Source organism: Passer montanus, unplaced genomic scaffold, assembly GCF_014805655.1.
Source record: "Passer montanus isolate IOZ18808 unplaced genomic scaffold, ASM1480565v1 scaffold29, whole genome shotgun sequence".
NCBI lineage: Eukaryota > Metazoa > Chordata > Aves > Passeriformes > Passeridae > Passer > Passer montanus.
The window spans coordinates 8,026,247-8,041,185 of record NW_024367596.1 but is presented as its reverse complement, the minus strand read 5'-3'; the positions used below and the strand labels follow the sequence as shown (position 1 = coordinate 8,041,185).

General features: G+C 40.9%; 1 protein-coding gene across 1 annotated transcript; it reads left to right on the top strand.

The window, feature by feature from the left end:
- The first annotated feature begins 927 nt into the window (after nucleotides 1-927).
- On the top strand, nucleotides 928-10,832 carry FETUB (fetuin B). Its single transcript, XM_039713738.1, has 7 exons — nucleotides 928-1,261; nucleotides 5,608-5,718; nucleotides 7,091-7,178; nucleotides 7,707-7,873; nucleotides 8,703-8,816; nucleotides 9,733-9,816; nucleotides 10,289-10,832. The coding sequence occupies exons 1-7, from the start codon at nucleotides 1,040-1,042 to the stop codon at nucleotides 10,703-10,705; spliced, it is 1,203 nt and encodes a 400-aa protein (XP_039569672.1). The 5' UTR covers nucleotides 928-1,039; the 3' UTR covers nucleotides 10,706-10,832.
- Nucleotides 10,833-14,939: the final 4,107 nt, after the last annotated feature.

The window sequence follows — 14,939 nt, the reverse complement described above, 5'->3', positions numbered from 1 at the left end:
CTCTTCACTTGCACTTTTTCTTCCTCATTCAATAGAACTTTCAAAACTAAAGGTACTTGGTGTCCTCCAGCAGAAAGGTGCAATCACAGAATCCCATGACAAAAAAATGAGAGCCAGGGACATGGTAACCCAGCTTCTGGTGTCCTTCAAGGTGAAATGCTGCAGTTACCCCTTAGTAGAAAACCAGTGACATTCACTGGCATCCTCCCAAGTAATGGTCTCTGTCACTTCTCCAGATCTTCAAGACAGAAGCTACTTGTAAAGTTATTCCCCCTTGTCTCCAGCATGGAGTTCCTGACAGGTTATTCACAAGGCACACTGCTGTCATTTCAAACTAAAGTTTCTCCAGGAAGAATTTGCCATGACCCTTGAGGGGTGTCAATGCCTCCAGGGCTAAGGGGTAGCATTCAGCTGTAGGTATCCAGACGAGTAGAAATGCTCACAGAATGAATCCAAACTGAGCTTTCTATCACAACCAAACTGAATGCATATAATAGAGTCAATATATTTGTTTAAAACTGTCATTTAACAAATACAAAGTGCAAAATCAGTCAACCTTGTGGCATTTATCCATTTTCTGTTCAAATTACTGAGACCCTTGTCTTCATTTTATTTGGCAGAAGAACTGGATCATTGACAGAACAGAACTGGAGCCAGAGCTGCTCTGCACATAGATTTATTCAAGCAAATCTGGTTTCTTAAGGAAGCAGCTTTGTATTTGTATTCTTATCCCTTGCTATGAGGTCAAAATTGCATGATCTGCCCAGTGAAGTCCAAATTAGAGATGGAAAGCCAGGAGGAAAAAGTGCTGTCTGGTCTCAGAGGGAGCAACAACACTTCTGTAAAACCTTGTAATCATTGACTTAGTGTTTACTGTTGCAGCTGTAGGTTTAAAGGTGATGGTCAGTATGCAATAAAAAGGGGGCACAAGTTTATAAAGAGACACAGCTTCACTATAAAGGCCTGTTATCTCACTCAGGTCTCAGCCCCTCCATCCTGACTGACCACCCTGATCTGCAGCACCGGCTCTCTAAGCAGGATGGTTTGGCTTGCTTGGATGCTCTTTGGCATGCAGGTGCTGTGTCCCTGCCCTGCTGCCCCTCCGTCCCCAGGAGCAGGGGCTGCCCTGCTCTGTCCCCGCTGCGATGACGCCGCCGTGGAGGAGGCTGCAGACCTGGCTCTCCGCCACATCAACGCTGACCGGGAGGAGGGCTACGTGCTCAGCCTCTACAGGATTGCCAGCGCCCGAGAACAGCCGCAGGTAAGTCACCCTCTTGCTCAATATATGTTCCTCCCTGTGTCTATTTCTCAGAAATATCTATTTGAATGAAGAAATATTTCCAAAGGCAAACGCAGAGCTCTATTCACAGGACTCCAGAGGCCATGTCAACTTTATGCACAGACTAGAAACAATTTCATCACACTGTGGGCAATTAGAGAGCAAATCTCAGTCATGACTCTCTGCTGCAGGCCCTTGGAATGGCTCCAGGCATCAGTTCAAATTTGATATGAAACACCACTACTCTGATTTAATTTCATTTTACACCTTCCTCCCACTGCCTTGAGCAGTTGGAGTGCAAAGGCTAGTAAGTCATAGTGTGTTTTGCACAAAAGATATGAGCACTAACAGGTGTAAACACATCCTGCTTGGGACCGAGGAATTCCTTTACGGACCTCTAAAAGATGACTCATTCTCCAGAAGAAACCTGAAACCAGTTCAAGGGCAAAAAATACACTGGAAATACCTACAGAATATCACTCACATTTCCTCAAGTATCGTATTTCTCTGTGTGTGCTTAATTTATGACAATTTTGTGCTACAATAACTGAATCTATTGGCACTAACAAGGGACATGTGAATGAATTCACAAGGGCCTGCAGCAGATTAGGCACGATGGAAGCCTGCTGCTAGCATTCCCTGCAATGCCTGCTCACTTCCCATAAGCTTACCTTACCTGAAAGGCTGAGTTCTGAACACTAAAGAAAATTAGGCTTGTTGCCAGACGCTTAAAGATCTGTGCTGGCAAGGATATGACACCTCTTCCTGCTGCTCTTACAAGGACATGGTTCCTGCAGACACACTGTGGACTCCAGCAACCCGAGATCTCACAGCTAAAGATGCTCTGCTGTGTTTTGTTCACTGTGTTCTCTATATTGCGTTGCTCAGGTGACAGAATGTGCCCACTGAGCAACTGGATCAGGTCTCTTCAGAATTTTCCCACATGATGCAGGTGAGCTGGCCCAGAATCCACATCAGCAGGCAGGGAGTTAGGTGCTCAGACCCCTTCCTGGGGCTATTTCATAGAGTTTGGTACTCAGACTCCTTCCTGGGGCTATTTCCTATTGACAATAATTAGAGCCCGCTATGAGTACCCTAGAGTGCAGTATGGTGGGTGCAGACATGCTGTAAACCACCTCTGCTATCTCCCTGCTTCTCCCTTCACCAAAGGTGTGTGCCAAAGATGTCTCAACACTGGAGAATTTTGGTCTTTGGTTGTGATTTGTCTGTCACTAAATTTCCTAAAGACTTAACTTATTGCTTTAGAGCAAGCATACTTTTTTCATCTGGAGGTTTAATTTACTTATTTACTTTTATTATTTCTTTTTTTTTCATCTATTATTGTATCATGTAAATAAGGTGTTTCAAGACATTGCAATAACAAACTAGACATTCTAAGCCCTTTGTCCCATGGTTGCTGCTGCTGGGACTGAGTACATAAGCAGCAGTCAGCAATGTCAAGGGGTTCATGCACAGTAACAACCTTATGCCACCTCCCATTCCTCTCCAAAAAAATTAAGAAGTTTTTTTTTTCCCTGCGCACCAGTCAGTGGTCCTTTCTCTCACTTTCTTAAGTAGTACTGAGGATAAAATATTTTCAAAGTTACTTCAAATTCAAATCTGCCCTTAAGCAACCTGTGGTTCAGCTTTGCTCTAATTGAAACTAATGAGCCATCTGCTATTAACTTATATGCAAGTAGGACAGAGCTTGCTTTCATACAAGATACTCATGATTAACTTCACTGATGGGCACTTAACCAAAATTACAAAACATGCCAAAATATTTTATTTCTTTCTCTTGCACCAGGTCACCCTGCTGCCACATCTCCTCTGGCTTGCCCAGCACACATTGCAGCCTGGCACCAGCAGTGCTGAGGAAGGGATCTTTTTGGCAATGGAAAGATAGACAACTTTTTATTCAATACTAAGCAGATATCAAAAGGCCTTTGCATAACGGTCTTGTAATGAAAATTAAAATAAGGATGATTAAATCTTCAGTGATCTGCTGAGCTCTGAATAAGCCCCAAATTATCCTTTCCCTGGGGCAGAATGATACATACAGAAGCAGGTAGACCAAAAGATGTGTAGATTTTGAATAAACTTATCTGCTTATTAGAGCTGGCGTTATACAAGAGACCTATAGGCAACAAGAAATACAGTTTGGTCTGCCCTAGATGTATTTAGTGTTTCTAAGATCACTACTCTTTATAATCAATATTCATTATTCAGCTGAGGAAACCCATCTAACAACACACATATTTGATTATAAGAAAATTTCTTTAACGAGGTATTTGTGTCCTTTTGCCTCCAGAACACCTTGTCAACCAGTTTGAAAGCTCAAGTCACCAATTCCAAATATAAGACTCCTTAAAGATGTACATTTTTCTTGGCTATTTCTCCTTCATGTGGATAGTCTTAGTGATGGCTTTTTTTCTTATAGAAGTTATATTTAAAGTTCCAAACTTCTACCAAATGCTGCACTACCCCAAAACACATTTTCAGCAAATAGCAATTACTCTTTGACTGGTCTTACTGTGTGTTTACTGATTTAAGCTGTATTAGCTATCATATTACAGAGAATTATCATCATGGTATTTAAATATCCTGTACATAAACAGAAAATTATGATTAGTCCCTTCCACAGAAGGATCTCTGCAGCCAGGTGTGGGGATATTGCTGTACCACTGCACAAACAGCACTGCTGCACCTCAGTGTCACTCTTTGTCAAAATAACTTTTGATCTTTCCACAGCCTTCAAAATGAAACTTATAATTAAACCTCAGGATTAGTGTAAGCAAGCCCTGAGATCTCAGTGTAAGGCATTACCAGATCACTTTATAGAAGACTTAGGAAAAAAAAGATAATATGAAAATGCAAAAAATAGCAGAAAGCATGAGAAGCTGTATATGCAAGAATAGAACTAAGAGACAATGGTAACAAAACAATTTAATAATTCCTTATGTTTATTTTCATTTTGCCCTTTCATATTAAAAGGGTTTAGTATTACTAGTATACATGGTAGAGCTCACATAAAATCACCATCCCTCAGATCTCCATAGGTGTGATCAGAGTAGTTTGTATCTCTGAATCTGCTCAGAACTCCAGAGCAGACACCACTTTGTGGTTTTCTAAGCAGTATGAAGACAAAAAAGTCAGCAGCACTCCAGCTTCATAGGCCCTATGGACTGGTATTTAGTCACTGTTAAACAGAGGCCAAAACTAAAGCCAAAATGATACAGATATTGGTCCCAGACTTCCACAAGTCTCTTGCGCCATTTACTGTTTTCTGCACAATGGCGTCAAGCAGTGATGAATGAACACTGCTGTCATTCAGTTTGGTTTTTCTCCCCCTTCAGCAAAGACATAATCTCAGTCTAAACACGTAGCTAACGCTCACATCTAAGTTCTTTAGGTTGTATAAATGACAGCTGCCCTCTTTCCAGCTTTCCACTAAGGATATAAATAAAACATGATCCAGCTAAGCTGTATCCTTGATAAATATGCTGGAAAGGTGCTTACCCATCTCTACTGTGGAAGCAGAATGAGGAGCTGCACCATGCAGCAGCTCATCTTCCTGCACTACGTGATGCAAGCACTAGATATAGAGAACTGTATTTTTAGTCCTTCCTTGTACTTCTTGCCTGGAAAGATGTGCCTGAATTGCTTTGTGCTGCAGTGAACTGAATAAAGGTTTCTGGACTTAAGCACAGGTCAGAACTCAAGCACTGGACTGAAGCTTTAAGTGAGTCTGAGACATCCATGTGACTCTGCAAGGTCTCTCACAGGACTCCCTGACAGCTGAGAGAATATTGAAGCTTCTCTATCAACACAGCCTTTGCCTCTTTACAGCAAGTGCAAAGCATCCACACTTGAAGACACTGCCCTAAGAAATAAGATATTTCTCTTCCTAATGCCTGCTGGGAATGTTCCATGTTAGCAGTTTTTTATTAGTTGTGGTATTTACAATCTCATTCTTATTTCAGGCAAAATAACTTACCTTTCAAATCTGATAATAAAATGCAGTTGACAGTGAAAACATGAACATGTTTAGTCATTATTCTTGGGTTCTGGTTGGTACCAGAAACAGAAGACTAAAACTGACCAAAGGACTGTTCTTTATGTAAAGCTGGCTAGCTGCATGACCAAGCCTGTTCTAACAAGAGCGGAATTTCACCTGATTTGCCACTTTTGTCACAGAGAGTGTTCAGTTTTCAGGACATCTCTGCATTCTACCTGTGTGTTTCCCATTTCTTCATCTCTCCTTTTTATGAGTCCCTACCTTGTTTGATACAAAACTGGCATGTGACCCTTTTATTTCTTGTTTTCAGGAGATCACTGGTTCTGTCTTCTATCTCATCTTGGATGTAGTAGATACTGAGTGCCATGTACTCAGCAAAAAGTTGTGGAAGAACTGTAACACCAGACCTGCTCATTCAACCGTAAGGATTTTATTTTTCTATTTAAGCTCACCTATGATGAGTTACTCAGGTACTACTGATGACTGCAAAATCCCTACACTTGCATTTTTAGTGGGCAACAAAGCCCACTAGAAAATCAAAGACCATTTTATAATATCCACAGTTTTACTCTGTACCTTCTAGTCAGTTTATAGACTGGTAAGATTTATTTTAAAAAGTGAAAATTAAAAGAAAGTTTTTGACCAGAGCGAATAAAGAGACCAAACTAAATAGCCATGCTAGGACACTATTTAGAATAATGGTTTACTTTTTATAGCAACCCTATAAGAGTTTATTTTAAAGACAGCCTGTCAAAGAGGGAATAAAAGAAATACACTTTTATACAACATGTGATTTTTGGTTTAGTTTAATTCCACTTTTATTCTGACAACTTTGCAAAAATTGCACTGAAATAGGAGAAAAAGGAAAGCTCAGCAAGATAAGCTGCAAAGACAGAAAGTGGCCCAAGACTGTTGCTACAGGTGACCAAAACTGCTCTGAACAACTGAAAAAAACTCTTAGAAAATGAAGAATGACAAGGAAAAAGGTTCACATATATATATAAATAAAGAAGTTATGATTAAATTTTCCTGGACTGCTTCTAAGGCCGATCAATTTTAACTTTTCAATGAAAAACTAGAAAAAATAAAAAGAATTCTGCTCACTTCTCATTACAGTGTTTTCAGCAGAAAAGGGCACAAAGCCTATATGGTTTTTAGGGCTTCAGTGAAGCCAAGAAATGTCCAGAGGCCTTGAGCACACATGCAGGAATATCTAAGAAGCTCTCAGAGAATATACTTTCAACTCCTAAATACAAAAGCACAATGGATATTAATAGGCCAGTATTTTTTTCGGCCATAATCCTAATTTTTTTGTGTGCAAGGATGACCCTACTCTGCCACAAAACTGATTTATGGTCCTTCCTACCACTATCCCTATGATTATAGGGAAAAGGGGGAAGATGGAAGACAGGTGACTGGATCCAGACACTGAATTATGTCTGGGTTTAAACTCTCTGAGTTCCAGACATAGACTCAGCCCAGGACAGAGACCCAGGGGCACCCTGTGACACTTGGGCACTTCTCAGCTGCCAGAAGAGTGGCCCTGGGCAGGCTGTCCAGCAGTCAAGCATTGCATCTGTACAGCTCAAAATCACACCAGGAGATGAGCTGGCCTTTTATTTTTAAATGAGATGCTTGGAAATGTGCTTCATTGTCATTTGAGTATTAACAAGGTTTTGGTATTGAAAAGAATTCCATAATTGCAAGAAGAAAATGAACCACTCCTGTCTAGGTACTAGATGATCAGTAAAGGGTGCAATATTAATTGTTTCGAAATGTTTATATTGTTTTAGGTTTACGGTCAATGCAAAGCAATTATCTATATTAATCAGGCAAGAAATATTGCTCATCTGAATACTTATGAGTGCACTTTACAACCAGGTACGTCTTTAACATACTCTTTATAAGAGAACTGGAAAAATTCTTTGCCAAATAGCATTACTTTAAATTTTAAATGTAATTATGACACCGCAGTATCTCCATTAGCTTCAGCTGCCCTGATTTTCTCAAGTCAGTGATCATAAGGCCAGGGAGGTAATGCAGCTCAAAAGAGTTCATTAATAACTGTTTTAACCTCTGGGACATTCAGCAGAGCCTCTATATGGGCTTTTACCCTCTGAACCAAAAAATTTTTGTGGGTTTGTGAAAGGCAAGGAAAACCAGCAAGCCCACTGTCAATAGGTTGAATTTTTCCTTCAGTGTCTTCCTCCACTGCAACATTTTCATGGGTCTGTAAATACATAGAGATTCAAAATTACTGAGGGGTGCAAACCACATAGTCTTATTCCTGGGGAGTGGAGGACAAGTGGGCAGGGTTGGGGGCATAGATGTATTTACAGTGACCTACAATTTCAACATGCTTTTATGGTTATGTCTTGTCTAACAACACTGTTGTGTTTCAATAAAAAGTTCCAGGCAGATATATTTGGTCAGTTTGTCCTGACTGCCCAGTTGATGATTCTCCAACTAAGCCTGAATACTTGGAGGCTGCTGCCCGAAGCCTTGCCAAGTTCAATGGAGAGAGTGAACAAACTCATTACTTCTCTGTCCTCAATGTCACAAGAGCTTCAATGCAGGTAAGCCAAGGCTCATCCTACTTGGTTTAGCCCTCAAAAATCCTTCTATTCAGAATATTCCTGATCTTCATGATCCATGACTCTGATTCCATTTCTTGCAAAAAGAAATGCAGAAGTCAAGAACAGACTTGCCTCCAAAGTTCAGAAAAGCTTCATTGTTAACTCTTTCTTCTTCCACCACCATGAATTTGCAATTCCCTAATAGAAAGTATTTAATAAAGCACAGTCATACCTTCCAATACATACCTGTAATTCACTGAATGCATATAAGCATGGTTTAGAACTAATTTTAGACTAACAGAGAGCTCATGATCTCATGGCTAAATCCTCTCTGTTTACCACAGTATTACCTAGTCTCTCTAAAATTCAGTATGTGTAGATAGCAAAGTGATTTTTCTTCTTTGTCTAAACCATCAGATATTACTACAGTGTACTATTTAATCACTTCCATTTTCTAACCCAAATTTCAGAAATAGTAAAATGATCCTGTTAATTAAAACAACCAGAAATTGTCAACAAGACACTGAAGAGGGTCTTTGGCTATGTAGTTCTATGTGGATGCTAACTCATGACAAAATCGAAACTGATTTCCAGTATGCCAATCCATGAGTTATTAAGATTGTGCATATATAAGAGGTAAAAAATGACCAGGCAATAGAGCAGCACTGGCAAAAAAATTCACTGTAACACAACTAACAGTAATGCCCAAGTATCACCTGTTCCTTCCAGACCTAGCAGGAGTTTTTAATATATTTCAAGGTCAGTAGAAATTCTTTATTCTTCCTGACACATGCACAAGTTCTAATTGCCACTGGTCTGTCATTTACAGTGGGTCATTGGTCCTGCATATTTTGTGGAGTTTTTAATTCAGGAGACATCTTGCTCCAAAGATGAAACAGTTGCTGACATCTCAATGTGTGAGCCACTTCCACCAGAAGTAGCTGTAAGTACTTTTCCTTGCATAAACACTGGTTTTCCAGATACTATGATTACTCAGAAAATATTTAGTATTTATCTCCTTGGCTCTTTGCAGACAAGAACCAAAACCCACAGTTATCTTTTTATGGATCATAGCTCTATAGTGTCTTGCAAGTCTACAGACTCCTTTAGAATAGAGAAACATTTCAGCAAAAGTTCTGAACTCTCAGAAGTCCATAAGCAAAGAAAATAAAAAAATACCATTCAGAAAAAGGTGGAGAAATATCACCTTAAAAAATGTGTATGAGTCTAAAGGATTTCTTCCAAAGAAACAGACATAGACAATAAATCACTAGAAATGCATTAAGAGTATATTCATACTACAATCAGGTCAGCTAAGGAAAACATTTAGGAACAAAGGAAAAAATTGTAAGAAAAATTGGAAGACTAAATGGGCATGCTGACATGAGGTAACACTTCAAGAGGCATTTTAAATGAGATCCAAGCCATGATACCCATAGATGTATATACCTATACACAACTACTAGAAACAGCATTTTTTTCATGGTTTCTTTCACTAGTATGGCATGAAATTGATTCTGTGTGGAAAATTATATTATGTTCCACACACAACTTGCCTGCATAGGGATATTCTGCTGCAGGAGAACTTAAGCAAGCTGTTGTAGTTTGGCCTTAAGTAGTCAGCTTAGTTTTGCTATTGTGTTACCTAACGCTCCTTTGCAAACACAAGGCCTTTATCAAAACACTGCCTGCCTTTGTGAGGTTGCCAATCCCAAAATAAAAATTTGCCCAAGCTGTTTATCCCTACAAATACACTTAGAAGCTATAACTATTCAGCCTTTCATAATCACTTATTTTACAAGATAGGAGCTTAGTATCAGGGCTCCATGTGAAAAAATGCTTGTATTTTCTTCTTACAGAAAATCGGTTTCTGCAAAGGCTCTGTAGTAAACAGCCGTGAGGAACAGTTTGTCACAATATCCTGTGAAATCTACAGTCAGCAGGTATTTCTTAATCTAATCTTAATATTGCAAGAGTAATACTTCTTTAGAGAACAAGTATTGAACTTTTGAAAGCCTAGCCATTTTTAAGTTTTCTTATTCACAAAGATGTGCTTCAAGAAAGTGATAAGGCCAGATCAGGAAGAAATCTCTCTTGTGATAAAACAGACTGTTGTTGGGTGGACAAAAAGGCAATAGAGTGAGTATAGAGACAATCCTGCAGAATGTGTTCAGAATGCTCTACAATGAAATTGTAAATCACAAAGGGAATGCAAGGGGATATTACTGGAGTTACCCAAGTTTCATGCACCCATCTCCACTGGCACAAGAAGTAGTTACATCCATTTATCATTTGAGCTTCTGCTCTGTAGCTGGTCTTGGAGGACTAGAGATTCTTAGTGTGAAGGATAATCTTCATGTCTGAGGGAATTTGGAATTGCTTTATTTTAGATAATGCTTATTCTTTGTTATTTAGGATCCTGCCACTGAAGAGGAAAACCAGGAAGCTAATCAGACACCTGGAAAATCCATGCAGGATCAACAGGCTTCCCCTTCAGATGCCAATCATTTTTCTCCACACCTGGAAAAAACAGTGGGCTGGGTTAAAGTTCTACCCCCTTCAAATGAGGATATCACTTTCTATAGCCTTAGAGAAAGTCAAAATGAACATAAAGACAGAAGGCCAGCTCCTCCTAAGGCTGTAGGATCTGCCCACACGTGTGATGGAGAAAAGACTCAAGTAAACAAACCAGACTTGACCGAACCAGTCACGGGACCAGTTATTCTCCCTTTTCCTGAAGAACCTTCTCTATCAGATTCATGTCCAGGAAAAGCAAAGCAGGCAGAAGGCATCCTCCATCCCCTGATAACTAGAAAGCCTCCCACAGCCTAGCCAGCGCCCAAGCACCTCAACTACCTGCAACAAAAAAACAGCAAAATGGCAACACGGTTGTCAAGTTGTGTAACACCTTCAAGTCAAGGTGTAACACCTTCAATAAATACTTTGTTACAGTCTTCATCTTTGGCATCCTCAGTCTTATGAAAGCACAAGAACAGATTGGCAAAAGAAAGTTAACAGGGGCATTTTCCAACAACAGTGTCTGGCTTTTAATTCTTGAATTCCCCCCATCAAGCAGGGCATGAAAGAAAGGTAACTGGGGAGGATAAGAGAACTTGCAGGGCTGGGACAGCCCAAAGACATCAGGAAAAAAGTATCCTTGTAGCAAAATCAGTCAGGGCCCAGAGGGGGATGGCAGCTCCCCAAGGGATGGGGAGATGAGCCAAGTGTGACAACCAGGCTGGTGGGGCAGGGCCTGTCCTGTGGTGCCTGAGGGAGGCGAGCAGGCACACCCAGGGATGGAAGGCAGGATACTGGAGGAGCCAGGTCACTGTGTGAGGCCAGGGGCAGGAGGCAGGCCTGAGGGCCAGCCCTGAGCGTGAGCTAGCAAGGCATGGTCAGGGGCTGGGGTGGGCATGGCAGCGAGTCAGGCACAGCCCAGCGGTGTCCCAGCAAGTCTGCAGTGACCGGACAGCGTGAGGGACACTGGGCTGAGGGTCTGCACCTGCCTCTGCACCTGCAGGTATGAACCTGCCTCTGCATCTGGGGCCAGGCACGGGCATGGCTGCGATGCAGCAGGAGCTGCAGCTCGGACAGGGCACAAACGCTGCAGCCTCGGCTTTAAGCAGCTCCTGAGGAAAGTGGCCTCCCCCAGCCCTGCCCAGGAGCCTGTCCCCAAGGCCACCAAGGAACAGCCCTGGTGTGCTGAGCCTGGCACCCCGCACCAAGCCCTCCTGGAGCAGTGATGCTTTCAGAGCCTTAGAGGGTCACAGCACGGGACAGGGCATGAACAGGGAACAGCCCTGCAACACTGGGTAGTGTTAAAAGCTAGTGAGGTTTTGCTATTTTGCTGGTAATCTTAATTATAATGTGAAGAGCTTAGCCTATTTTTTTATTTCCCATAGAATAATCTCAAGAAAGATTATTTTTTTCTTAATGCTTCATACCCCACTTAAAGCATGTGGAAGAGCCTACACACATGTGAAGCTTCTGCACATAATTCTGACTGGTGAAAAATCAAATCCAGGCTGTTGAGATTGTTATGCTCTAGTGATGCTGCTGTGCAGGAAAAACAGTGATTTAAAAAATCAGTCTAATTCTTTCTTGAGATAGGTCATATTAACTGCTTTATAATAAAAGCCACAGGGACACTCGACAGCCTGCAGCCAAGAAAAATCGATTTCACTAAAGTCAGACATGGTAATTGTACTGACAAAACCAAACATAAATAAATGAGAAGATAAGAAGAAAAAGAATGAACGTAGGACAGAAATGTCATCTGTGGCCAGGAGTACACTGATATTTGCAATAATTAAGGGGTTTGTATGAGACCATAAAGCCTTCTTTCAGTTGCCATCAGATCTGTAAGACCATTTCTTCGAAACAAAATCAATAAAATATTGTTTCTGAAGCTTTTATGAGCAGTATCGTCCCTAGAGATCCTGGATAATTTCTACATTTAAAGAGCCTTCCAACAAAAAACTATGGTTTTGTCAAAGTATCCTGGCATTATGCAAGTTGATTAAAATGCATTATTTTATTATTATAAATAAAATAGAAAGTATTATTTTATTTTGAGTGGGGCCAAAATAATATTGAAATGTGGAATTTTATTCACAGAAACTATGTTTACATATTCAGTCTGCAAAACTCTTACAAACATAAATTTGATGAAAAGAAGTAATTTAATTGCTTCAAAGATTAAAATAAGCTAAAAAGTGATGTGTGAAACATATCAACTGAGCAAAAAATAATTCCATTTTAATTCTACATTATGAGAAAATTCAATATATTTTGGTTTCATTCATTTCAGAGCAGAAAAACTTTCAAAATCATATAGTTCTTGAAAAATCCTAAAATTCAAATTCTAACTAATTCTTATTGTAGTAGGAGGTCTAGGCTGTGTCAGCATTCCCTTTTTTGTCAAGTCATTAAATTATAGCATCCTGGTTTTCCCTCAGGAATTTTCACCTTTGCCAGCTCAGGTTTCTCTAACACAACCAGTGTGTTCTCCTTCCCTGGACAGGAACTGCTGATCTGCCCTATGCCAAAATCTGGGATCCCAGGCACTGCTCCATGGCCTCACACAGAGCACCCATGGCTGCCTTTAGTGAGTCAGGGAACAGAGCACTGGGGCAAGAGCCTCTTCAGAGATTTTCAAAACACTGGGTTTGCTCCTCTTTTCAGTTAATCACCACACCTCTCCCTTCTGCTGCACAGTCCTTTTTATTAACTGTTTGCATGTTGATGCCATTGTCACTGTGGCTCCATCAGTTTAATGACATTACTGAGACTTTTATCAACACATACAACCAGATTCTTCCCTAAAGGAGCACTGGGGAAGAAATCAGCTTCATTAACTGCTAGTCACAGCCACAAATACCCCATTTCACTCAGTTCTTTTTCTTGACTATGGCTCCTTACAACAGTAAATTGAACAGCTGCAGTGAGGGAAGATAAATGGAGTGGAGTTGGTGTGAACATAAGCAGGGGAAACTGGAGAGTCTGGATGCCCAGCTTTGAGCATTCCATTTGGATACTGTGTAGCCTGTTCTGCAGATGAGGCTCAGAAATGACATTTGAATCAATAATTTCCCTAATTTGGATTTGGGGTTTGGTTCAAGGACTTCTCTGATTTAAAAACAAACAGAAGAAGGCGTGTTTACTTGAGCAGTAACTGCACCTCCAGCACAGATCAGCGAAGCACCACTGGTCAGTGCAGAGTCATGAGCATTTCCTTTATTTGCTGTGGCCACTCCAGCACAGAGTCCATACCCGGTTTCAGTGTCACCTGGGCCACCACCAGTGTTTACCATAATAGAGTCCTGGTACCGATGTCCAAGATTAAATTCTTGAATTACAAGAAGGAGTCTGAGGTTGCATAGTTTCTGTGTTTCCTTTGTCCTCAGGACATACCTGGATGCTGCGGCACTCCATATGGCATTGATATTATTAACAGCTGGTAGCATTTAGTCATCAGGACTTCAAATCCTGCTGCTGATTCAGCACCTTTATGCCAATCTGTGAGTGGGCCAGCACTGCAGCATTCTCCCTCCAGCACACCCACATGGGCAGCTTGTCTCCACGCAGTGACTCTGAGACAGGACTGCAGGAAATCCTCCTAGAAACATGTCCAGGTTGTGCTGAACCTCCCCTCTTCTGGCCTGGCCTTGGTGCCAGCCAGTGTGAGCAAAGCAGCAGGGCAGAAACACACCCTGTGTCCCTCCAGCCACACCCCGAGCGCCCCTCACCTCCTCCCAGGGCTCTGATCTGTTACCTGCTGCTTGTCCTTGTCCTGCAGAAAACAGGCCAGTGACACAAAGAAACCCTTCATCCAGTACTGGAGATGAGAAGCAGATGGATTTGGGCAGACAATCCCCAATTCACTTTTCAATTTTGTTTTACGGTTTTTCAACACTTATTGATCTTATGATATAATATCATCCCTTAATAACTTATCTGGGCAATATGTAGTCTAAAATGTGGTCTGATGTTTGTTTGAGCAAACATTCCAATTTCACATGAACATTTTTTATTCAGGCACAGATAAATGATGGTCAATGACCTCCAGGACTGTTGACATTTTTATCTGATACTTTCAAGCCCTTACCTCAGAATATGTACCATGAATGCAAAAATAGGAACACTAATATTCAAAGGAAACAGAAGATTTAAAAAGTAAGACCCAGACATCAAAGTTCTTAGGATGGGTTTTAAAAACAAGGTTTTTATAAAATAAACTAAGTATAAATTATCTTTGTATGACTTCAGAACCTACCTATTGCACACACTTCACAGTTAAGCATTTTCTTCTGCATCTGAGATGCAGAACTCCCTCTGACTCCATTCTTAACATCAGATTCTTAACCTCACCTTTTCTCCCAGCCTCTCAAGCCCCTCTGCAAAAAGGTCAGTCTTTCAATGTATGCTTACAGTCATCAATTTACAATTAGACTGTTTTTTTCTGAAAAGCAGTGTGCAGCCAAAGACACTGAGGACAAGACAAGGAATGCTGACATCCTTTTTATTCCCTGTATTAGTCCTTGAGGCCTCCTAACCAACAAGACTT

Coding starts and splice junctions, on each gene's coding strand:
- FETUB (XM_039713738.1), top strand. CDS start 1,040: ATGGTTTGGCTTGCTTGGATGCTCTTTGGCATGCAGGTGCTGTGTCCC. Junction 7,179..7,706: donor TGAGTGCACTTTACAACCAG/GTACGTCTTTAA, acceptor TTCAATAAAAAG/TTCCAGGCAGATATATTTGG. Junction 7,874..8,702: donor TCACAAGAGCTTCAATGCAG/GTAAGCCAAGGC, acceptor TGTCATTTACAG/TGGGTCATTGGTCCTGCATA.